At 54.0% G+C, this 24840-nt stretch overlaps 1 protein-coding gene across 9 annotated transcripts; it reads left to right on the forward strand.

The window, feature by feature from the left end:
- The first annotated feature begins 1389 nt into the window (after nucleotides 1-1389).
- Nucleotides 1390-19392, forward strand: BRAT1 (BRCA1 associated ATM activator 1). Of its 9 annotated transcripts, none has more exons than XM_045460018.1 (14): nucleotides 1390-1444; nucleotides 2423-2566; nucleotides 10554-10708; nucleotides 13010-13157; nucleotides 13627-13999; nucleotides 14262-14381; nucleotides 15442-15533; nucleotides 16224-16342; nucleotides 16416-16602; nucleotides 16810-16883; nucleotides 17517-17619; nucleotides 17726-17824; nucleotides 18003-18178; nucleotides 18489-19392. In XM_045460018.1, exons 2-14 carry the CDS (start codon nucleotides 2440-2442, stop codon nucleotides 19185-19187), a joined length of 2472 nt encoding a protein of 823 aa, XP_045315974.1. In that variant the 5' UTR covers nucleotides 1390-1444; nucleotides 2423-2439; the 3' UTR covers nucleotides 19188-19392. The 9 variants fall into 9 exon arrangements, with proteins under 9 accessions (XP_045315974.1, XP_045315975.1, XP_045315982.1 ...); XM_045460019.1 differs by lacking the exon at nucleotides 1390-1444 and adding an exon at nucleotides 1451-1644; XM_045460026.1 differs by lacking the exon at nucleotides 1390-1444 and adding an exon at nucleotides 1451-1644 and having other exon boundaries at nucleotides 2492-2566.
- Nucleotides 19393-24840: the final 5448 nt, after the last annotated feature.

Genomic DNA, 24840 nt, shown 5'->3' on the forward strand with positions numbered 1-24840 from the left:
AGCGGAGGCTATTTATGGTTGTTTATTTATTCCTCCTGGAGTGTATATTAATGTGACCATGGAATTTTTAACGCATTATACAGTGTACTGCATCAAACCCTGCTGGGATTGTAATCTCACACACTGTACATGCACCACATAGGTTCTCTTCAAGTGTGAACAATTACGAATTCTGACCCATGTGTCCCCAGAAGTTTCAGGTAAGAAATTGTGGGCCTGTATAATCTGGTATTCAGCCCTGGAGTCAGAATGCCTAGGTTCAGATGCCAGCTGTGCCAGCCCACTGGCTATAAGACCTTAGGACTTCGCCTCTCTGCACCTCAGTTTCCTCACCTGGGCGGATGGTGACAGTACCCACCCTCCTGAGGTTAGTGCAGAGTCATCCGAGCTTATTTATTTTTTTTAGTGGATGCATTTAATTTTATTTTTTAAAATTTACTTTCAAATTAGCATATAGTGCAACAATGATTTCAGGAGTAGATTCCTCAGTGCCCCTTACCCATTTAGCCCATTCTCCCTCCCACAACCCCTCCGGTAACCCTCTGTTTGTTCTCCATATTTAAGAGTCTCTTGTTTTGTCCCCCTCCCTGTTTTTATATTATTTTTGCTTCCCTTCCCTTATGTTCATCTGTCCTGTGTCTTAAAGTCCTCATATGAATGAAGTCATATATTTGTCTTTCTCTGGCTGACTACTTTCGCTTAGTATAATACCGTCTAGTTCCATCCACGTAGTTGCAAATGGCAATATTTCATTCTTTCTGATTGCCAAGTAATACCCCATTGTGCGTGTGTATATAGCACATCTTCTTTATCCATTCATCCGTGGGTGATCATTTGGGCTCTTTCCATCCGAGCTTATATTAAGTGAAGCACTGAGCACAGTGCTACTGTTAAGATGCTTTTCCCCAACAACTGCTCGATCATGCAAATACGAGTATCCCCTTTTTTACAATGAGGAATCACAATTCGGGGAAAACTGTGTAGTTCAAACCTTTTCACCCAAGTGCTTCTAAGGGGCGGGGTGTCCGAAGTGATTACCCATCGAAGTCCATGTTTTTAAAATTCCTTTTTATTTCAGTACCCGTAGGAATTTTGCTTTCTATATCCTAACACATACCTGGTGTTTCCCCTCAAATCGTGCTGAGACACTGACGCTAAGGGAAGATGAAACTGGGTTTTATCCACTGGCTTTGAGAACCTCTGGCACACAGCTAATGGGCCCTGAGGGCTCAGTTGTGAGGCCAAAGGACACTGTCTTCGCCTTAAGGATGAGGATGCCCCTTCCGGCACCTGCATGCCTCCTGCACGCCCAGATACCGAGTATCCTGGCGGGCGAGGCCACGCCTCTTCCGGCCATAGCCTCGCTCCTTCCGCCGGAAGTCCCGCCTTCTGGCGCGATGCCCGCCGGGCGCTAGGGCGCGTACCACCGAGCGTCCCTGCGAAGGTGATGGGTCGGGGGTCACCGGATTGGCGCCGGCCTGTCTGAGGGCTTCTCAGCTTGAGCTCTTTTCTCCCGGGGCTCCCGGGTGGCCTTTTGGGGACTTTCACGCTCTCCCCGGCCGCCGACTCTGAGGTCGCCCCCTCCAGATCCGGCAAGTGGCGCGGCCCGGGCGGAGCCTGAGGCGGCGGAGGGACGCGGAGCTGGTGAGGGGCGCTACCGGGGAGGGGTGGCGGACCCGGCGGAGTTGGGAAGAGGGGCTGGAGGCCCTGGAGCATCCTTGGGCCAGCCGGACCGCGGCCGCCGCCTCGTGCTCCCTCCGGGCCCTTCGGGAGGCCGGTGCCCGGCGCGGCAGTGGGGTCCGCAGGGAGGGCTCCCTTCTCAGGGACCTAGCCTCACCGGGGACGGACAGACAGACCCACTTCCGGCTGCGACCGAGCCACTGACAGCCCCCAGCTCCCGAGAGAACCCTCCCTGACCGCATGACCTCCGGGCTCCCCGTCCCCTCCCAGGCGGGACACGCAGGTGCACACCCCGGCCCGGGAGAGACGGGCCCGGGACGGAGCGCCTTCCTCTCTGCACACTGCTGGCTGCGGGGGTGTCGGTTACAGACTCGCTGACCCCGGGAGAGACGCTCTTCCCCTGTCCGCGCGGCTAGCGCCAGGAGGCACGCACCCCAGACTGGCCCACGGGCAGTTTGGGTGAGCATCCAGCCGCTCCCCTCCCACCAGAGTCCAGGGTTGGCAGGCTCAGCACCCGAGAGAGACCTCGTGGTTTACACCAGACTCCTTTCCAGCCAGGGCGGCCAGAACTCAGGGCCCCTGCCTGCTCTGGAACACCTCCCAGTACCACCCTGGCAGCTCCCTCGGAGGATTGCGGTCCCGCAGCGCCTGGCCTGCTGTGAAAGTTCTGGGGCCTGAGCGGACACCGGGGCTGCCTGTGATTAGGGTGGGCGGGACCTGGCCCTGACCTTTTTTTTTGCAGGAATCTCCAGCCTTATCATGGACCCAGAGTGCTCCCAACTCCTCCCGGCTCTCTGTTCCGTTCTGGCAGACCCCAGGCAGCCCGTGGCAGATGACACCTGTTTGGAGAAGCTGCTGGACTGGTTTAAAACCATCACTGAAGCCGGTAAGGTGGGAGGGTGCTGCTGTTGTCTTTTTGCCTAGAGGCCAGATGGTGCATGGGACTCCCCCGTCCAGGGGAAGGGGTGTCCATCTGGCTCCCTTCCTTCACATCCTGGAGATTCCACCTGGCTGGTTGGGAATATGTCCAGTTGAAACTTGAGTGAATGAGCAGGAGAACTTGATCTTGACGTTGTTAGGCTGCTTCCAGCCCTGATTCAGGCCTCCTCTTGTCCATTTCACGCTAGAGGGCTGCAGAGGGCATAGACAAACTTACTTTGTTGTCATTGCACTTACTTGTTTGAAGAAATCTTTTCTTATTATGAAATTAATACATATGCTTTAAACCTGGAGCAACACAAAGCCGTCAAGAGGAAAATTAAACCACCGGCAACTTGGTTAATTTCCTTCCAGCCTTTTTTCCTGATGTCATACAGCTGTATTTTTCTTTTTTCTTTTTTTAATTTTTTAATGTTTATTTTTGAGAGAGAGCAAGCGGGAGAGGGGCAGAGAGAGGGAGACACAGAGTCAGAAGCAGGTGCCAGGCTCTGAGCTGTCAGCACAGAGCCTGACGTGGGGCTTGAACCCATGAACCGCGAGATCATGACCTGAGCTGAAGGCGGATGCTAACCGACTGAGACACGCAGGTGCCCCCAGTTGCATTTTTCTTTTTTTAAATTTTTTTTTTTCAACGTTTATTTATTTTTTGGGGGGACAGAGAGAGACAGAGCATGAACAGGGGAGGGGCAGAGAGAGAGGGAGACACAGAATCGGAAATAGGCTCCAGGCTCGAGCCATCAGCCCAGAGCCCGACGCGGGGCTCGAACTCACGGACCGCGAGATCGTGACCTGGCTGAAGTCGGACGCTTAACCGACTGTGCCACCCAGGCGCCCCCATACTAATGTGTTTTGTATAGATGTGTGCACCTATCTATGTGTATATCTATCAACCAGTGTGGGCATTTCTTTTTTTTAATTTTTTTTAATTTTTTTTTCAACGTGTATTCATTTTTGGGACAGAGAGAGACAGAGCATGAACGGGGGAGGGGCAGAGAGAGAGGGAGACACAGAATCGGAAACAGGCTCCAGGCTCTGAGCCATCAGCCCAGAGCCTGACGCGGGTCTCGAACTCACGGACCGCCAGATCGTGACCTGGCTGAAGTCGGACGCTTAACCGACTGTGCCACCCAGGCGCCCCATGCGTTTTTCTTACACAAATGAAGTCACACTGTAAATACAATTCAGTGTCGTGCTTTTTCTCTGTTAACCATTGCAGAAGGCATTTTCTCTGTGGAACACATTGATTTTATTGACCCTGTGGCATTCCCTGTGTGCATGGACCATAATGGGTATAATCACACCACTGCTATTAGGTGGTTGTGTTTCTCAGGCTCCTTATCATAAATAATGCCGTAATGGCTTCTTTGCATGCACGTCTTTTCATGCAGATGTTTGATCTCTTGGGTGGTAATTGCCTTAGAGTAGATCCCGTACCATTAATTTCTATTTGTTACTTTGGTTTATCCTGTACTTTTACTCTCTTTTGAGTTGAATATCTAAGTCTTTCTTGTTTTTTAATATATGCACCTGAGGCTACACACTTTTCTGAAGGCATCATTTTAGCTGCGTCCTTCAAAATTACTTTTGCTGTAATTTATTTCCAACTGTTTAATACTTTTTACTGAGATATTTATTCTTCATGCACAAATCATTTAAAAGGGTAATTTTTTAGATTTACAATATGGACTTTTTTCAGTGTTTTTATTATTGATTTCTAGTTTATTTCATTGGACTTGGAAACTATTTATGTTTTGATTCCTTTGTATCGAGGCTTTTATCACGGCAGAGTACACAGTTTTCCCAGACGTTCTGTAGATTTCCCTATATGCTGCTGTTTCTGGTATTTGTAGAGTCCTCAGTTGTGACCTTGTTTGTAGTCAGAGTTTGCAAGTTACTTTTAGACAGGTTTCTTTATTTGTTATTAAAATTGTTTTTTTTTTTTTTTTTTAGAGAGAGAGCACAAGTGGGGGAGAGGGACAGAGGGAGAGAGAGAATCTTAAGCAGGATCCACACTCAGCGAGGGAGTTCAGTGTGGGGCTCAGCCCCACAACCCCGGGATTGTGACCTGAGTGGGACACTCAACTGACTGAGCCCCTGGACAGGTTTCTTTGAGATATAATTTACGTACCATGGAATTGACTCAAAGTGTGTAATTGATTGGTTTTTAGTGAAATCACGCACAGGGCGGTGCACTCATTGCCATGGTGTAATTCTGCAGCATTGTCGTCTCCTTGAGAGAAACTTGGTGCCCAGTAGCAGTTCACTTGCCCCCGCCGCCCCTCTCAGTTCACCCGTTTCCCCCACCCACCCCCCACCCCCCCCGGCCCCCCGGCCCCCCGGCCTGTGCTCTGTGGTCCTTGTTGCTCCACACGATCAGAGAACTGGCTCCACGCTGGCTCCTTAGTCACGTCTACGTTGTTCAAGCCTGCTGTCTTCCTGCTAATCGGTATGCTTGATTGTTTCCGGAGAGAGGTGAAGACCCTACCCTGAGATGGTGGATTCAACCATTTGTCTTTGACGTCCTGTTTTTTCCTTTGCACACTGTGAAGTTAGCCTAGGTACGCGCAGGCTTAGACTGTTCCTTCTTTGACCAATGACTTTTTCCCTGAAGCACCGATAATGCTTTTTGTTTCAAAGTCAGGTTTGTCAGATGTTCTCTTGCCGCGGCAACTCTTCGAAAGCAGGAACTGGCCCGAGCACCTGCGACGCCGTAAGCCCATCCTTTCTGTGCCGCTTCCTCGCTTCTCGTAAGCACCATGCTGCCGGCCTGGTTCTTAACTGAAGACGAGCAGCTCTTTTAACAGTCTGCTTCGTTTGTTTAGCTTATTGTTACATTGGGACTATCTTCTCTCGTATTTTTAATTAATTACGAGGCCTTGTCTTTGTTGCTTTTTTCCTCCTTTTTTACTCTCCATTGGATTAATAAAGCTTTTTTTTTTTTTTTTTTTTTAATTTTTTTTTTTCAACGTTTATTTATTTTTGGGACAGAGAGAGACAGAGCATGAACGGGGGAGGGGCAGAGAGAGAGGGAGACACAGAATCGGAAACAGGCTCCAGGTTCTGAGCCATCAGCCCAGAGCCCGACGCGGGGCTCGAACTCACGGACCGCGAGATCGTGACCTGGCTGAAGTCGGACGCTTAACCGACTCCGCCACCCAGGCGCCCCAAAGCTTTTGTTTTTAAGTTTTTCTTTTTTTGGTTTGGAAGTTATGCATTCCACTTTTGTTCGTTTGCAGTTACCTCCCCCACAAACTGGATGTAAAAAGTCAAAAGTTGACTAGAATCTCCATCTTCTGTTCCAACAACACAAGGATTTCAGGGCACTTTAATGCCAGCCAAGCACAAGCCTCTGTTTTATTGTTGTCTGGTATTCTGATTCCACCTTGTTTTAACCCCTGTCAAAAGTTATTTATTTAAAATTTTTACAGTTGGTGATTTTTTTTTTATATTCTAAAGCATATGCATTTTATTTATTTTTTAAAATTTAAATCCAAGTTAGTTAACATATAGCGTAATAATAATTTCAGGAATAGAATTTAGTGATTCATCAGTTACGTACAACACCCAGCGCTTATCCCAGCAAGTGTCCTCCGTAATGTCCTTCTCCCATTTAGCCCATCACCCGCCCAGCTCCCCTCCAGCAACCCTCAGTTTGTTCTCTATATTTAAGAACTTCTTGTAGTTTGTTTCCCTCTTTGTTTTTATATTATTTTTACTTCCCTTCCCTAACGTTCATCTGGTTTGTATCTTAAATTCCACATGTGTAGGACCATATGGTATTTATCTTTCTCTGACTTAATTTGCTTAGCATAATACACTCTAGTTCTATCCACGTTGTTGCAAATGGCAAGATTTCATTCTTTTTGATCGCTGCCGAGTAATATTCCACTGTGTGTATGAACCACATCTTCTCTATCCATTCATCAGTCGATGCACATTTGGGCTTTTTCCGTACGGTTCTTGTCAATAGCACTGCTATAAACATGGGTACCTTTGCCCCTTTGAATCAGCACTCCTGGATCCTTTGGATAAATACCTAGTAATGCAATTGCTGGGTCATAGGGTAGTTCTGTTTTTAATTTTTTGAGGAACCTCCACACTTTTCCAGAGTGGCTGCACCAGTTTGCATTCCCACCAACAGTGCAAGAGGGTTCCCATTTTCCACATCATCATCAGCTTCTGTTGTTTCCTGAGTTGTTAATTTTAGCCGTTCTGACAGGTGTGAGGTGGTATCTCATTGTGGTTTTGATTTGTGTTTCCCTGATGATGAGTGAGGTTGAGCATTTTTTCATGTGTTGGTTGGCCATCTGGATGTCTTCTTTGGAGAAGTGTCTATTCATGTCTTTTGCCCATTTCTTCACCGGATTATTTGTTTTTTGGGTGTTGAGTTTGATAAGTTCTTTTTCGATTTTGGATAGTAACCCTTTATCTGATACGTCATTTGCAAATATCTTCTCCCATTCTGTCGGTTCCTGCCTTTTAGTTTTGCTGATTGTTTCCTTTGCTGTGCAGAAGCTTTTTATCTTGATGAGGTCCCAGTAGTTCATTTTTGTTTTTGTTTCCCTTGCCTCCAGAGACGTATTGAGTAAGAAGTTGCTGTGGCTGAGGTCAGAGAGGTCGTTGCCTGTGTTCTCTTCGAGGATTCTGATGGCTTCCTGTCTTCTGTTCAGGTCTTCTACCCATCTTGAGTTTGTGTCTCGTGTGGTCCACGTTTATTCTTCTGTATGTCACTGTCCAGTTTTCCCAGCACCATTTGCTGAAGAGACTTTTTTCCACTGGATACTCTTTCCTGCTTTGTCAAAGATAAGTTAGCCATATGTTTGTGGGTCCATTTCTGGGTTCTCTATTCTGTTCCATTTATCTATGTGTCTGTTTTTGTGCCAGTACCATACTGTCTTGATGCTTACAGCTTTGTAACACAGATTGAAGTCCGGAATTGTGATGCCTCCAGCTTTGGTTTTCTTTTTCAGGATTGCTTTGGCTATTTGGGGTCTTTTCTGGTTCCATACAAATTTTAGAATTGTTTGTTTTAGCTTTGAGAAGAATGCTAGTGTTATTTAGATAGGGATTGCATTGAATTTGTAGATTGCTTTGGGTAGTATTGACATTTTAACAATATTGTTCTAATCCACGAGTATGGGATGTTTTTCCATTGTTTTGTGTCTTCCTCAGTTTCTTTCATAGGCTTTCTGTAGTTTTCAGTGTATAGATTTTTCATCTCTTTGGTTAGGTTATTCCTAGGTATTTTATGGGTTTTGGTGCAATTGTAAATGGGATCAATTGCTTGATTTCTTTCTGCTCCTTCATTATTGGTGTGTAGAAATACCACCGATTTCTGTGCATTCGTTTTATATTCTGTGACTTTGCTGAATTCATGGATCACTTCTAGCCGTTTTTAGGTGGAAACTTTTGGGCTTTCCGTATCGGGTATCATGTTGTCTGCAAAGAGTGAAAGTCTGACTTCCTCCTGGCCGATTTGGATGCCTTTTATTTCTTTGTGTTGTCTGATTGCTGAGGCTAGGACTTCCAACACTGTGTTGAATAACTGTGGTGAGAGTGGACATCCGTGTCGTGTTCCTGACCTTAGTGGGAAGGCTCTCCATTTTTCCCCATTGAGGATGATGTTAGTGGTGGGTCTTTCGTATATGACCTTTATGATCTGGAGGTATGATTCTTCTATCCCTATTTTCTTGAGGGTTTTTATAAAAAAGGATGCTGTAATTTGTCAAAAGCTTTTTCTGCATCTGTTAAGAGGATCATGTGGTTCTTATCCTTTCTTTTATTAATGTGATGCGTCACATTGATTGGTTTGCAGATGTTGAACCAGCCCTGCATTCCAGGAATAAATCCTACTTGATCGTGATGAATAATTCTTTTAATGTATTGTTGGATCCGGTTTGCTAGTATCTTGTTGAGAATTTTTGCATGTATATTCATCAGGGAAATTGGTCTGTAGTTCTCCTTTTTAGTAGAGTCTTTGGTTTTGGGATCAAGGTAATGTTGGCTTCATAGAATGAGTTTGGAAGTTTCCCTTCCATTTCTATTTCTGGAACAGCTTCAAGAAAATAGGCGTTAACTCTTCATTAAGCGTTTGGTAGAATTCCCCTGGGAAGCCATCTCTTGTCTGTTGGGGGATTTTTGATTATTGATTCAATTTCTTTACTGGTTATGGGTCTGTTCAAATTTTCTATTTCTTCTTGTTTCTAGGTAGTGTATATGTTTCTAGGAATTTGTCCAATTTGTCCAGATTGCCCAATGTGTTGGCGTATAATTGTTCACAGTATTCTCTTATTACTGTTTGTATTTCTGCTGTGTTGGTTGTGATCTCTCCTCTTTCATTCATGATTTTATTTATTTGGGTCCTTTCCTTTTTCTTTTTGATCAATCTGGCTAGGGGTTTTTATCAATTTTGTTAATTCTTTCAAAGAGCCAGCTCCTGGTTTCATCAGTCCGTTCTGGTTTTGTTTTGTTTTGTTTTGTTTTTTATTTCTGTATCATTGATTTCTGCTCTCATTATTTCCCTTCTTCTGCTGGTTTGGGGCTTTGTTTGCACCTCTTTTTCTAGCTCTTTTATATGTAAGGTCATGTTGTGTCTTTGAGACCTTTCTTCCTTCTTTAGGAAGGCCTGGATTGCTATATACTACCCTCTTGTGACCGCGTTTGCCGCATCCCAAAGGTTTCGGGCTGTCGTGTTTTCATTTTCATTGGCTTCCATGTAATTTTTAATTTCCTCTTTAATTTCTTGGTTAACCCACTCATTCATTAGTAGGATGTTCTTTAGTCTCCAAGTATTCATGGTCTTTCCACATTTTTTCTTGTGGTTGATTTCGAGTTTCATAGCGCTGTGGTCTGAAAATAGGCAAGGTATGATCTCGATCTTTTTTTACTTAAGGGCTGATTTGTGTCCCAGTATGTGATCTATTCTGGAGAACGTTCCATGTGCACTGGAGAAGAATGTATATTCTGCTGCTTTAGGATGAAATGTTCTGAATATATCTGTTAAGTCCATCTGGTCCAGTATGTCATTCAAAGCCATTGTTCCCTTGTTGATTTTCTGTTTAGATGATCTGTCCTTTGCGGGAAGTGGGGTGTTGAAGTCCCCTACTGTTATGGTACTATTATCAACGAGTTTCTTTATGTCTGTGATTAATTGATTTACATATTTGGGTGCTTCACGTTGTAAATATTTACAGTTGTTAGATCTTCTTGGTGGATAGACTCCTTCATTACAATATGATGCCCTTCATTTCTTGTTGCGTGTTTATTGTGAAATCTTGCTTGTCTGATAGGAGTATGGCTACTCCAGCTTTCTTTTGACCATTAGCATGATAGATGGTTCTCCATCCCCTTTAAATCGGCGCTTTTTAGATTTGCCCACGTGTTTACTGGTTTCTTTGATTCGTGCTTCTCTAATCTTCACGCTGTTCTCTTTGGTTCTTACTGAACCACATTCTCTGGTAGTTATTTCAGCAAGGGCCTCCCAACCGGAAACTGCCCGCCTTTGCCCCACAGTTCCCTTTCCCCGTCTCGGCGCTTCTGAACAGCAGCGTGGCCGAGTAGACGTCTCAGATGTCTTCGTTGTCCTTCCTCGCGTTGAGTGCTCTTGGTTTAAGAAGAAAGTGTCCATTTGAGAGGTAGAGACGGTCTTCTGCTTTAACTTGCATTCCTTTTTGTGATCAGCAAGATAGATCGCCTTCGGGTTTGCTGGTCCTCGCCCTCCCCTGTGTCGGAGGTGACAGCTGTCTAGTCTGTGCCCTCTCGCCGTGTTGAAGCGCCGACTCCTTTGTTGCGGTCATTGCGAATACTTTCGCCCAGAGCGATTACTAAATCCGGCCACGGGAGAGGAGGTCTGGGGGTCGCCCGAAGAACCGGCCTCGAGGGAGAGTGGATCACTGGGCCTCAGTGACACTCCTCCCGGCCGGGCCCTCCTGCAGGGTCCAGCCTGCTGTTGTTACAGGAGAACCCCTGCCTGCTGGGGCTGCTCTGCCACATGCTGAAGCCCCAGGACCTGCGTCCCAGAGTCCTCGCCTTCTCGCTCCGCCTCGCGGGCATGCTTGCAGCCCAGGAAGATTGCTTCCAGTACCTTCAGGTGAGCCTGGGCCCTCCCACCGAGAGGCCCACCGGGAAGTACACGGCTTTCTTCTGCAGGCGCACAGAGCAGCGGCGGCTGTCGTGACCCTTGGGTCTCTGAGACGTGGCTTGCCCCGTGTTTTGACGGGCACCACGGGATTTTTTTCCTGAGCGTAATCCTTCTTTGAAAAACTGACCGGGAATGACGGGGTGAAGGGGTAGAGTTTTTGAAGTAACACAGAGCTGGGGTTGACTCAGCTCTGACACCTGCCCTCCGAGCCTCAGTGTCTTCCTGTGACGGAAGGAGAGCTGTGCGTGTCATGTAGACCGTCACGAGGCTTAACCGAGAGCATCTGTCCAGCACTTAGTCCTGTGGGATGGATGAATGAGGGCCTAGTGAGGATTTCTACTGAGTAATAAGGCAGGGGGCTTGGAGAGCCGCCCCCCCCACCCCAGCTGTGCGTCCAACACCTCTTCACAGTCCCGGGCGGGCACAGTGGGGTTTGTGAGGCGACGCCTGCCATACGCCCGTCTGGCCCTGTGACGGCACCCCTGGCTCCTCGGAGCCTCACGGCTCACCTGAAGACTCACCAGCTTCCTCTGGCGCAGTGTGTGAAGGGCCCCGGGGAGGCCATGCCGGGATGGAGTCGCTCGAATTGGGGACAGTAGCGGGGAGGGATGTGTCCTCTCAGTAACTCTGGGTGCCGTTCTCGGACACTGCTCGCTTGGGCGATGCAGTCTCCCGAGAGGCACAGCCCGGCACCGAGCGGCCCGCCGTGGGACCCACCACAGTGTTCCGGGGCGCGCCTTTGCTGTTCTCGTGGGATCGCACGGTAACCCTCACGTGCCTGCAGGGCTTGGAGCTTAGACAGCTCTTCAGGGTTTGCAAGGTCACTTTCATTTCATCCTAGGAGCCCTGGCCAGTCGGCACATCAGCACTCTTTATCTCTATTTCCTAGACGAGGGAATGCCGGGGGTCTTAGTGCGAGAACCCCACAGAAGCGGCAGAACCCACACTAGACCCTAGAGAGTCTGCTGCTGGCTGTAAGCAGGGACGAGGGGCCCAGGCCGGGTGCGGGCTCTCAGTCGGCAGCGAAAGGCTGCCCTCCTGTCTGCTGGGCCCGCAGCACTGGGCTGGCCTCCTGTCCCTTTGTCAGCTGCCCCTTCACAGCCCCACGGGCTCCCGGTCAGCCAGCTGCTCAGCGGGGGCCAGCGTCTAGGCGGGGAACCTACAGACCGACGATGCATGGAAGGGGGTGGCAGAGTCTTTGTGCCGCCCGTTGGCTACGATCTGCCCTGGGGAGGGGCTGTACCTGTAGGAGGGTCCCCCTTGGGTGACCGCAGATCCGCCGTCAGTGGCGCCCCTCTGGGGCCCGCGGCCATCATAGAATTAGACTCTTAGCCTTAGGGGATTGGAATCTGTCTCTGAGTCTTGTCCCTTATCCTGGAGTCTGAGGTGATTGGACGGTTCCTGTACCTTGAGGGTCGGCCATCGTTGAGCAGGACGCCCTGTGGCCCAGGCAGGGCGCAGGCTTTGACCACATTTCTTCTGCGGGGGTAGGAGAGGCTCAGAGTGAATAACTGCTCCAGCGAGCAGCTCTGTTCGTAAGAGGCAGCATCAGGCTTCCCTCGTGTCGTGTGGAAACCCAGGAGTGAACGAGGATGTGATGCCTGTGGTAGGAAGTGTGGGACGGTGTGTGATTGTAACGTATGTGTCCCTAAGCTAGTGGACCTTGAGTGGGGAGTTAGCCACTGCCGGCTTGTGGGGGTGGGTGTCAGCTTTGTGGGGGCAGTGGGCTCGCAGCTCGGTTGTAAAGGTTTGAACAGGTGCCGGGAGCGGGGCCTGACGCAGGTGTGCGGGGCATCGGGGTTGGGGGACACCTGGAGGAGGGTGGCCGCCTTGGTGGACCCACGTGCCAAGCTCAGGAGTTCGGTGGTCTGTGGAGACCATTGAGACTCCGTGAGCACAATGTCACGGTCACAGGTGGACGTTCGGAGACGGAGCTCGTGGTTCTGTTTTCAGGGCGAGGATTCCTGAAGTAAACCGACAGGAGCGATGGACCTTTGTTTACAACCCCGTTCTGCCCCAAAAGCTGTGTCCTGCAAGGCAGACCTGGCATTGCTGGGGCTGGTGTGGCTGTGCCGGTGGCCACTGCCACTTCCCAGAGGCACGGCTGCCTGGGGGCTTTTCGTGTGGCAGTGATTGAGAGAGCTCCCCGAGGAAGTGCCTCGACCGGCCCTGAATGGTAGAAAAGCCACCTCTGAAGTGCCCGTCTCCCGGGAACCTGCCCAGGTCACCGCTTCCTTCTCCGCTTCCCAGCAGGGGGAGTTGCTGCCCAGGCTCTTTGGGGAGGGAGGACCCCTCGGAGGCGCCGCCTGGACCGCCCCCAGTGTGCGCAGCGGCTGGATCCAGGGCCTGCGCTCCCTGGCGTGTCACCCCAGCGCCCTGTGCTTCCTGGCCGACTGCGGTGAGTGCCCTGCCTGGTCCGCTTCCTGCCTGTGGCCTGGCCGCGCCTGTGCGGCCCCAGGGAGATCATCGCAACGTGCTGGGCCTCGTCTCCTCTTCTGTGAAAGCGGCTGTGCTATCGCGGGGCTGTTGTGAGGAGCATGTGGGGTAGCCGGGTGGGGGGGGGGGCGGTGGAAGGGGCGGTTAGAGGCCCTTCGAGGTCACTGCAGTGTGCTTCAGCTCGGAGGTCAGACCCAGCAGGTCGGGTGGTTTTGAAACTCATTAGAATCAAAAGCTTCCTTCCAAGGGTCTGGAAATCTCCATTCCTGTTCCTCTGCCTCTGAGCAGAGGGGAGGCGGGGCCCTCGCCATGCCTCCTGGGGCTTGCGGCGTTCATGCTGCTTCCCTGAGGTTCTGAAGTTAAAGCCGCTTTGGATTCTGTTCCAGCTGAACCCCGTTTTCTTCTCTCCCTGCCCCTGTCCCCAACCCCAGGTGCCGTTGACACCATCTTCTCCCTGCAGGGAGATTCCAGCCTGTTTGTGGCCTCGGCAGCTGGGCAGCTCCTGGTGCACATCCTGGGCTTGTCTCTGCAAGGTCCAGCTGAGGGACACCCTGGCCTGCAGACTGGTGATTGGCCAGTGTGTGCCCAGAAGATAGTGAGTCACATCGAGGAGTCCCTGCGCTCCGCAGCCACCCCGCAGATCACACAGGCTCTAAACGTGCTGACCACCACTTTCGGGCACTGCCACAACCCTTGGACGCAAGTCCTGTGGGTGCGGCTGAGTCCCCTTGTGGCCTGTCTGCTCGAGAAAGACCCCGTCCCCGCTGCACACTCGCTCGTGGATCTCCTCCTCAGCGTGGCCCGGTCAGTCCCCTGGGGTGCAGCTGGGAGTGGGCAGGAGTTAGGGGCGCTCGTTTCCCTGGGAAGCCTTAGAGTGGCTGTTACACCTGGGGCCACCGCCGGCGGCAGAGGGAATGCCAGAGGGGGTCTGAAAGCCCGCACACCTAGAAAGGCTCTGTCTCAGCTGGGCATGCGTGGCCCCGGGGCTGTGGCAGTCCCACTGGACACTGCACGGGCTCTGGGGGACAGGACAGAGAAGTAACTTTCTTTCTGGGGTTCTCTGCAGTTCTCCGGTGCTGAGTTCGTCTAGCTGTGGCCTGTGGGAGACTTTAGCACAGACTCTGAGCCATCTGAGCCCCACCCAAGCAGGGCCGTTGGCTTTGGGGATCCTGAAACTGCAGGAGTGGTAAGGATTGGGGTTTATTTTGCGCAAGGACAGGCAGAGAGAGGTCTCAGCCCCTGTCTGGGGGCTGGGGGGCTTTCAGGGAGCTCCTGAAACTAGAGAAGAGTCAGAGGTGGCCGTCGGCAGTGTGGCCTGGTGGGATTTCAGTTACTACAGAGGCATTGCCGTATGCCGTGGCTTCCTGCACGCTGCAGCGACAGAATAACTACTTCAGACACGAGCTTTAGAGGCTCCCTGGAGATAGAGCAGACTCTCTGAGCTGCTCTGCTCAGAGCAGGGATAGGTTCGTACCCAGGGTCCGCTCTCTCCACCGCCCCCTGCTTTCCTCCCCTCCCCAGCGGCCTTAGCTTGTAGATCCTGGGCCGCCATGGTGTGCACGTCGCTGGGGCCCTGGGACAGTGGGGGGGGACCCAGTAGGCAGGAGCGGCTGGCCAGCTTCCTGCAGGTAAGGGAAGGATGCCTGGGTCCAGAGATGGGAAGAACGAGGAGGTCATTGCAGGGTTGTGGGCAGATGAGAGGTGGTCATGTTGGCCCAGGTTGGGGGTGAAAGTCACCACAGGATCCACTCACCAGAGGGGCTGTGTGTCTGATGTGGGCCTGGCTCTCAACTCCAGGCTCTCCGGGTGTTCATGAGGAGGTAGTGGCTGAAAGGGGAGGACCGGGCAGCCCCCCGGGGCAGAATTGTGTGCTGGCTGAGTCCCCCACCCCACCCTGAGCCCAAGGACTTGGGAGACAGAGCAGCAGCGACTCTCCCGGGAGGTGGGGCCTCCCGTCCCTTGGTCCTGAGCGGGCACTGTCCCCTGGAGCACGTGTGATGAGGCCTTCCTTCCTAGGGCTGTTCCTGGGGCCTGGGGAGGTGCTCCTGTGGGGTCCCACGTTGGTGGCCTGCATGCCGGTGGCCTGAGTGCCGGTCACAGTGCTTGAAAAGAAGCTGTTTCTCAAGGGAGCATCCAGAGTCCCGGCACTGGCCTCTTTGCCCCAGACTTGCTGGGGATGTTAGAGGGGTAGTAGCCACCTCACCCCAGGGTCGGGAAGCGGCACTCACCATGTCCTCTGTGCTCAGTCCACAGGCGTTGAGGGCCCAGGCCTTTGCTGTCCTCCTCCAGCCCCTGACCTGTGTCCTTGAAGCCACCGCTCAGGCCCCCGGACTCCTAGGTATGCTGCTTCCTGAGGGTGGGCGGGTGCAGGAGGGCAGCCCCTGAAGGTCCTGGGCACGTCCTTGGTGTGGGGCAGGCGGCTCGCTGCCCCCACTGACTGTGCAAGTGGTGGAGGGGAGCCTGTTGTCACACGCGTGGCTGCTGCTCCTCTCGTGTCCCTACCCTGGAATTAGTGGGGCAGCCTCGCCCCCCGCGGGCATCCTCTCACGTGGCCCCAGAACAGCTGGGTGGTTACGCGGGCCTGCACCGCATGCTGGTTCCCGACCCAGGACAGGCACACGCTGGCATCTAGACTGGGTGCATCTAGACTCTGTGACCGGGGCAGGGCGACCGCCCCTGCTGTACTTGTCTTGTTTCAGCCACACAGTGTGTTGAGGACTAGCGAAGGGGACCCAGGGGTGCCTGGTGGCCCCGTGCCGAGCGCAGAGACGAATGTCCTGAGCAGCGGGATCGGCCCAAGAACGGGCTGTGGGCAGAGCTGGGCTCTACTGCTCAGGCGCCCGGCAGACAGGCTCAGAGCCCAGGTCTGGCCAGCCCATGTCACCCTGGGCACGTCACCCGCTGGGAAGCTGCAGTCCTGGTCTTCAGCGTGGGGTGACGGCCACAGGGCCCGTGGCCGGCAGCCAGGCCTGCAGTGGCCACACGGGAGGCGCCGCTGATGGAGAGCTGCTTCTGGCTTGGCTTCCAGACTTGTTGGACGGTACCGGGGGCGCTTCGGTGGCGGTGGACACGCTCCTCCCCTCCAAGGCGGCCTGTGTGGGTCTCCTGTGCCGGACGCTGGCCCACCTGGAGCTGCTGCAGCCACTGGTAAGTGTGGCCCCGGCCTGCGTCCGCGGCAGCAGCAGGACCCGGGCCTGCACTGACCTTCCCTCTCTCCCAGCCGCAGCGCCCCTCACCCTGGCCTCAGGCGCCCCTGCTTGGCGCCACGGTGACGATACTGCGGCTCTGCAGTGGTTCGGCGACCCCCACCTCTGACGCGGGGGGCCACCTCTGTGCGTTCCTGGTGGGCTGTGTGCGGGTCCAGCGAGCGGCCCTCGATTTCCTGGGGACGCTGTCTCAGGGGACAGGTGAGCAAGAGTGCCCCCCCCCGCCCCCCACCGGGCCCCGCTTGCCTGCCGCTAGCTGCACCTGGGGCTGCCGTCCTCTGTGTCTTCTCTAGGGCACAGCGGGTTCAGCTGGCCGGTGGGTTCTTTCCCCTGCTCTCCTTGGGTTGACACACTCTGCTGGGGAGGCCCCTGGAAGGGAAGGTCGGGTGCTTCATCTGTCTGTCTCAGGTCCCCGAGAGCTGGTGACACAGGTGTTCGCTGTCCTTCTGGAATATCTCACAAGCCCAGACTCCAGCCCCACGGTACAGGCACAGGGTGTGGCGGGGAGGGCTGGGAGGGGGAGGAGCGTGGGGAGGAGGGGGAAGCGCGTGGGGAGAACCTCTGCAGGCCGCTCAGGACAGGGCCTTCTGTGGGGCCAGAGTCGCTCCTTAAAGTGAGTTTGGAGGGGCGGGCAGCGGCCGCTGGGGCTGTCCGGGGCTGGTGAGGACCATGGGCCATGGAAAGCAGAGAATTCTCTGTGACGGAAGGACTCTAGAGCCGGGCAGCCCTGCACTTGGGATCTAAACTCCCATCCGTTAGAGACTGGGCCAGTTAGAGACTGGGACAAGAGGCCCGGTGGGTTCCTGGGGCTCTGAGGAGAGGGGGCCTTGGAGAGTTTCTGGGTCTTGGTGCGGAAATCCTGTCTCCCCGGTAGTGGGGCATCCTGCTGAGAGCTGCCACGTCCTGTCTCATGACCCGGGATGCCCGTTCAGCCGCTGCCCAGTGCTTCTGCCTTGGAAAAATGAAACTCGGTGCTTCCTTCTTCCTGAGCCTGGGGTCCCACCTTGTGCCCCTGAGCAGGGGAAGGAGCACAGCGGGGGCAGATGGGGGCAGGCAGGCAGGCCAGCTCGCCCCTCACCGGTCCTGGCCCTGCAGCCCTGCTTTGCCTGCTCCAGGTTCTGAAGAAGGCCTTCCAGGCCACGTTCCGGTGGCTCCAGAGTTCACCTGAGACCCCTGGCTGCAGTGATTTGGATCCCCACGCCCAGCTGTTCCTAAGAGGTAGCCTGGCCCTGCCCGGGGACACCGGAGCGGGTCGTGGGTGTGGGGCAGCCCGGGGTAAGGCGGGTCTGGCCTGGGCCGCCCTGAGCTGCCCCTCCCGCTGCAGAACTTCTCCCTGTGCTGCCTAAGCGCCTGTGCAGCCCCTGCTGGGAGGTGAGGGACTCTGGCCTCGAGTTCCTGACCCAGATGATCGGACGCTGGGGAGGTGAGTGCAGGGCACGCAGGGGTGGCTGCGGGAGGGCGGGCTCGGCCTGAGCACACTGGTTGTTTCCTGTTGGCTTTGGGAACCCAACCGCCTAGGCTGCCCTTGGGGAAGGAAGGAAGGAAGGAAGGTACAAGTTCAGCCCTTGGTCACAGCTGGTCGTGGTCGCTTGGACCCCTAGGGCAGGCTGGCTTCAGACGCGCCCTCCTCGCTTCCGAGGTGCCCGAGCTCACCGAGCAGCTCCTGCGAGACCCTGAGAGTTACGTCCGTGCGAGCGCAGTGGCCGCCGTGGGACAGCTCTCCAGCCAGGGGCTGCGCGTCACCCCCGCCAGCCCCGAACACCCAGGGGGCCAGCAGGTAGGAGGTGGTGGGTCCCGAGGCCAGGTAGTTCACGTCCGGCCATTGTCTTCACCCCCAGGGTCCAGTGGGTCACCACCCAGTCATGGTGGTCTGGGGCCAGGGGCCAGTCGGCCGCATCACCTGAATCTCTGGCTCTGCTTCTAAGTACCCCTGTCACTCGGGCGTGGTCACCTCCCTCTTCAATACGTGAGCGAATGGAGGGCCGCGGGGAAAAGCAGCACTAGCCCCCAGACCCGCCGGAGGTGCTCGTCAGCAGGAGCTCTGGCTTCTGCGCTCCCCTCCCACCGTCTCTCGCTCTGTCCTTCAGAAGAGCCTGCTCGCGGAGCTCCTGCACATCCTGTCCACAGACTCGGAGGGATTCCCCCGGAGGGCTGTCATGCACGTCTTCACCCAGTGGCTGAGGGACGGGCACGCCGACGTGGCGGGGGACACGGAACGGTTTGTGGCCAGGGTGCTCCAGGTGGCGAGCCAGGATCTGGACTGGGAGGTCCGGGCTCAGGGCCTTGAGCTGGCACTGGTGTTCCTGGAGCAGACGCTGGGCCGACCCAGCTCTCACTGTCCCTATGCCGTGACCCCGCCCGTGGCGGCCCCGCCGAGCCCACTGGCCCAGGCCCTGCGGCCGCTCTGCCGAGTGCAGCTCTTCGAGTTTGCCTTTCGTGCCTTGTTTGACTGTGACCGACCCGTGGCTCAGAAGTCCTGTGACCTTCTCCTCTTCCTGAGGGCCCAGACTGCTTCCTACAGCGGCCCGCAGGGGTCCGGGAGTGTCCCTGAGGTGGCCTCTGTGGAGGCCGCCCTGCAGAGGTGGCAGGCAGGTGATCAGGGCCAGCCGCTGGGGCACCTGGAGCCCGAGGTCGTGGTGGCTGTGCTGAGGTCTATGGACCTGGAGGGCCTTCGGGGCGCGTTGGCCGAGAGCAGCGACCGCGTAGAAAAGAGCCCTCAGTCGCTCCTGCAGGACATGCTGGCCACAGTGGGCGCTCTGGGGGAGGACGAGGCGGACTGCTACTGAGGCAGCCTCCCCGGGCCTCCCCTGACGGCCCTTCTTCGCGACCCTGTCACCCAGAGAGCTCTAGCCTGGCCTGGCTGCACGAGGGACCTCTTGGGGAGGCCAGGACCAGGTGAGACCAGCAAGGCTGAAGAGTCCCTTTTGATGTACTATTAAAGAAGAGGCTTATTTTTTACTCAAAATAAATGGCGTTTGGTCCCGCCGCTGAGCCGGCCTGTGTTTGGAGGCTGCCCCGGGGTAGGTGCGAGTGCCAGACCCAGGGGGCTTTGGAGAAGCGACTGAAGAGGGATTTCTTGGCCGGACAGGCGTGTGCTTCATGGGAGTACGTGTTGGGGGTCTCCACTTGGACCCCACTGTGCCCCAGGGGTGCCCAGGTGTCAGAGAGACAATGGCTTGGGCAGGAGAACATTCAGCCCTGGGTTCCGGCCCCTTGTGATAGTGACCCCGGGTCGGATCGAGGCCAGGTTCCCAGCCTCTGAACCCCCGGGATCACTGTCAGGTTGTAGTGATTCAGAGTCTGCTGTCTCTACTGAGCAGGCAGGGAGAGCTGCTGGTGGTGACACCAGGCCAGTACCCAGGGGGCCACACGGCTGCGCCAGTCCTAGCTCTGCCGTCTCTGGGCTGGGTGACCCTGGGCTCGTCACTTCCTCTTAGAACCTGTTTTGTCATCTGTAAGATGGAGATTCTCCCGTTGGCCTCCCGGTGGTAAGTGTCCTAGTGTTCTAAAGCAGCCGGCGTGGTCAAAGAAGACATTGCAGATGGAATTTAGAAATATTTCTGACGAAATAAAAGTGAAAATACAGCTTATCAAGGTTTGTGGGATGAAGCAGTGCTCAGCCCTCTGAGTTTACAGCATTGAATGCAGAGATTAGGAAAGAGGGAACATCTAAAATCAATAGGCTTCTACCTTAGGTGACTAGAAGAAGAAGATCCAATTAAGTCTAAAGCAGGAAAATCAAAATTGGAACCAAAATCGGTTAAAATTGAGAATGAAGTCAGAAGAAAAAATCATCCAAACCAAAAACATTATTTGAAGAGATCAATAAAATTGATAAGCCTCTAGCCAGTCTGACTGAAAGACAGGGGATACAAATCACTAATAGCGGCAATGAAAAGGCACCTCACTGCAGGTCCCATGGAAATTGAAAAAATAAAGGAATAGTGAAGGAATATTGTGAACAGCTTTGGGCCCACAGGTTGGGTGACCTAGATGAGACAGACCGATTCCTTGAAAGAAACAAGTTGCCAAAAGTCACACAAGAAGAAATAAATAAGCCTTTAGTTAAGGAAATGAAGTCAATATTTCGTAACTTTCCCAGACAGCACCAGGCCCAGATGCGTGCGCTGGTGAACTCTACCAATCCCTTGAAGAAGTCCTTCCCTGCCATCTCTTCCAGAGGGCGGAGCAGAGGGAACGCTTCCTGCTAGTTCTACGAGGCCAGCGTCACCCTGACACCCAAACCAGACATCTTCCAAGAAAACGCTAGAGACCAATGTCTCATGAACATAGATGATAGGTGTTGTCAAAACGTTAGCAAATCGAACCCAACAACGTAGAAGACGAGTTGTGCACCACAAGCAGTGGGATTCGCCCCAGGCGCGCAAGGCTGGCTCGGCATTTGAACGTCCGTTCGTGCAAGCCGTCACACCCACAGGCTAATGGAGAAAAATCCCATGCTCGTGTCGACAGGTGTAGGAAAAGCATTTGGCAAAACTTGTCACACCCAGTGTTCACCCCAGAGGTGAAGGCCCCACGGCCTCTGGAAAGCCTGTGCCCTTCAGAGACACTGGTGGAGGGAGAGAAACGTGTGTGGACGGCAGGGCGACCTGTTCCGGGCAGTTCCGTGGAGAGCAGCTGGTGCTGTCTTGGGCAGACTTTACATTCATGGTTCAGCCCTGATGGATTCCACCTTTTGCCTCCTTCACCGAGGGACACTGGCCAAGTCCTGGCCCCACCACTACAGGCCGCTGCACCCCGTGTGGGTCCTGGGACCCCACTGGGTTATAGATGGGCTCCACCAGGCTGTTGAGAGCTGACAGAGACATGGTGTGTCGTTCACCAAGAAGGTGGTTGACATGTTAGCTTCTTGCTTTACTCCATGTTCTTGACCTCTGCTGTGTTCCCGCGGTTCTGTGGATTGGCCTGCTCTCCCCCTGCTCTGCCCACGTCCTTCCCCTGGCTTCACACAGCACCCTCCCGCTGACAAGCTCAGGACTTCTGCCCAGACTTCTCTCTGAGTCCTGAACCTGCACGTCCACTGCCAGCGGGTCGGCTGTGTCGTGATGGGGCAAGGACACTGCACTTGTGACATCATGACGCTTCGTTGCGTCCACTGCCTGTCTTGTGGGCTCCTGTAGCCAGTTTTTAATGGGTTTCCTTCCACCCACCTTCCCTCCCTCCAGCCTGTTCTCTTTGGCTGCCAGAGTGATCTGTCTAAACCTGGTCATTGTCCCTTCCCTGCCTAGAAGCTGCCGTGGCTCCCCATTGCCAGCAGGCTGCACACCAGAGTCTTTGGCACCCATCAGCCTGTCCAGCACAATGTCTTGCAAAGCCCTACCTTATTCCACACCCTCTGACGTCACCAACAGGAGGCTCTAAGGGTCCCCTGGCCGTGGCTAGGTCTCGGGGCCCTCCGTCCGTTTCCGCTTCAGCAGGCGGTCTGCAGCAGGGCCCACGAACCTGCATTTTGACACCGCGGGAGAGTCTGGTGATACGAATAGCAGTTTTGGTTAGTCTTTTTGTTTGTTTTTAATGTTTATTTTTGAAAGAGAGAGAACATGAGCGGGGGAGGGTCAGAGAGAGAGGGAGACACAGAATCCGAAGCAGGCCCCGGGCTCTGAGCTGTTGGCACAGAGCCCGACAGGGGGCTCGAACTCACGAGGTGTGAGGTCATGACCTGAGCCGAAGTCTGACGCTCAACCGATTGTGCCCCCAGGCGCCCCAGTTTTGGTTAGTCTTAAGATGCCATATCTCGGAATGCACGGATACCAAGCGTAGACTCTGATCTGGCAGTTACTTTCTTGCAGCTGTTGTCCACGGAGCACGTCCCACTGTTCCCTGCCTTCCGTGGCCAAGGGGTCACTGTCAGCCTCATTGCTGTTGCTGGAGGTAACTCATCTTTCCTCTCTGGCTGCTCTTAAAATTTCTCTCCTCCAGTTTTCTGCAATTTTACTATCATGTGTAGGTGAGGTTTTTTGTTTTTTGTTTGTTTTTTTTTTCTTGGGACTCACTGGGATTGTTGAATCTGAATTTTTTTCCCATCAGTTCTGGCAGGTTCTCAGCCCCTGTCCTTTCAGACTTCCAGATATGGTCCTTGATCTTGACTCTGTCTCACTCTGTCACTTACCCTAGAGCTCCAGCAAATACCAGATCTCACGGTTTCCTTCACATATCCTGTGTATTGGTTTCTCTATGTTCCATTCTGTCTGCTTTTTGAAAATTTGTCATCATTTTATATAGCTTCCTGCTGTGTGCTGATATTTTCAAGCTTTTGCTTCTTCAAACACGGCAAGCTTAGTTGTTTTATAGTCTGTGTCTGCAGTAACACTAGTCACTGATCACGCACCTCCAGACGTCCTGGCCGAAACTCCTGCAAGCTCGTTCATGGCCCACAGAGTGGTGCCCTGCACGTATTTCTCTCCTGGCAGCTCCCTCCAAGAGGTGAAATGGGACCTGGGCCCCTTGTTCCGGTGCCTTCTGCCCATTAGCCCATGGCTCCTAAGGCCATGCCAGGCATGCAGATGAGAGCGTGAAAGGTCAAACAGGAAGATTGTACAGGTGGGGCCCGGAAGGCACATGTTATTATGCATGTTCCGTGGTCCGGGCTTCAGTCATCTGGAGTCATGTGGCCGAGCCCAACAATGCGGGACTTGGGATCGTAGGAAGGCTGGGGGTGAAGGGACCAGCCAGCCACCATCTTCCACGATGTTAACAGTTCCAGCACCCAAGCCTATCCGGGTGCCTGTGGCATATCGCTTCTGCCTGTTCTTGGTCATTCACCGTGCTCATCACTGGCTCTCGAACACTTGTATGTGGGGATTCCTGGAGGCCGAGGATGAAAGGGAGCTCTCCTAGGGAGGAGTTCGGTGGGGACCCCCCTCAACCCAAGTTCCCTGGTTGAACCAGGGAGCCCCACCCAGGTGATGGGTCCCTGGCCTTGAATCGGTGCTCTGACTTCTCAGGAAATTTCTCGTTTTGAGACTGCGTCACTTAGCACCAGGCCACTCTTGTCTCTGCAGGATAGAGGGGCCAGCCTAATTCAGATTCATTACTAAGGAGTGCAGCTCTTCAGATTTACAGCTGAAGATGAGGTAGGTCCTCTGTGATACACCCGACTGTGGTCAGAACTGGCCCTGACTTCTGCCCTCTGATCCCCCTGCGGCCACCCAACAGGTATTGGCGGGCATTGACAAATGCCAGCTGGACAAAAGGATGCCAGCCAATCAGAATGGACATTGGCTGGTACGTCCAACCAAAGTGCAACAGCTGACCATCAGCACTGTTGCTGGGCAGATTTCTCTTCCCAGTGGGAGCAGGCTAGCTTATCTGGGCCGCCCATCTCACTTCAGACAATGAGAGGTGCGGGACAGCGTACTTACCACTCTGTGTAGGAGCACAGAAGTGCTGACCAGCCATCCCAGAGGGGCCTTGCTCAGGGAGGGAGGGCAGATACCCCACAGGGCAGGAGCTCTGAACCACAGCCCTCACTGGACAGAGACTGAGATCTCTCACCAACTGTGACCCACTAACATGCACTTACCCAGGAAGTGAAATGTCTCCAAACGGGGGTCCACGGGGAGAAAAGCAGAGCGCGGAAGCTCTGATCCCGCCAGGTTCTGTGGCCATGTCCCCTGCTGCCACAGCCACGGGTCACCCACCCTCTGGCCTGTAAGCTGGGACCGATAACGCTGCCCTCTGTGTGCTGTGGGCTCCTGGAACAGAGATGGGCCCCATACTGTGTCTCCATCCCTAGGTTCCAGTGGGGTGCTGGCACATAGTAGGTCTGTGTGCAGCCTGCACACCCCGGGTGAGCTTCTGGGCGCTCAGCACCTGCTGATCGCGTGAGATCGGATGACTATTGGCCAGGGCCCTGGGAAGAGGGCGTATCAGCTTCTGCTCTATAACAAATCGTCTCAGGCCAGTGACTTCAAACAACTGCGTTTCACAGCGTCTAAAGTCTAGGGGTGCCGGCAACCAGGCAGTGCTGCTTCTCTGGGCTTGCTGTCCTGCATCTGGAGTCAGCAAGTGAGTTGGCTGGGGGCTTGCTGTTCTAGGGTGGTCTCCACTGGGATGGCACAGGCCCCCTTTGTTCTCTCACCTTCCAGAAGGCCGGCCCTGGCTCACCGTCCTGCTGCCGCCACAGGCCAAGAGAACGGGCAGAAGCCCACACCTCCCTCGGGGCCTGAGATCAGAACTGGCATGGTGTCACATCTGTCACCTTTTTTCTTTTTCTTTTGAGACACAGAGTGAGCACGAGCAGGGGAGGGGCAGAGGGAGATCCCCAAGCAGACTCCTCACCCAGCGCAGAGCCCCCCACGGGGCTCGATCCCACAACCATGAGATCATGACCTGGGCTGAAATTAAGGGTCGGACGCTTAGCCAACTGAGCCCCCCAGGCGCCTCACTTGTGTCACCTCCTATTGGCCAACGCAAGTC

Source organism: Leopardus geoffroyi, chromosome E3 (assembly GCF_018350155.1).
Source record: "Leopardus geoffroyi isolate Oge1 chromosome E3, O.geoffroyi_Oge1_pat1.0, whole genome shotgun sequence".
Taxonomy (NCBI): Eukaryota; Metazoa; Chordata; class Mammalia; order Carnivora; family Felidae; genus Leopardus; species Leopardus geoffroyi.

What these genes read in the sequence shown, in the direction of transcription:
- BRAT1 (XM_045460017.1), top strand. Translation starts at nt 1,921, where the DNA reads ATGACCTCCGGGCTCCCCGTCCCCTCCCAGGCGGGACACGCAG. An exon ending in ATCCTGAAACTGCAGGAGTG is followed by an intron (nt 14,382 to 15,441) that starts GTAAGGATTGGG and finishes CTCTGTGCTCAG; the next exon opens with TCCACAGGCGTTGAGGGCCC. An exon ending in AACACCCAGGGGGCCAGCAG is followed by an intron (nt 18,179 to 18,488) that starts GTAGGAGGTGGT and finishes TCTGTCCTTCAG; the next exon opens with AAGAGCCTGCTCGCGGAGCT.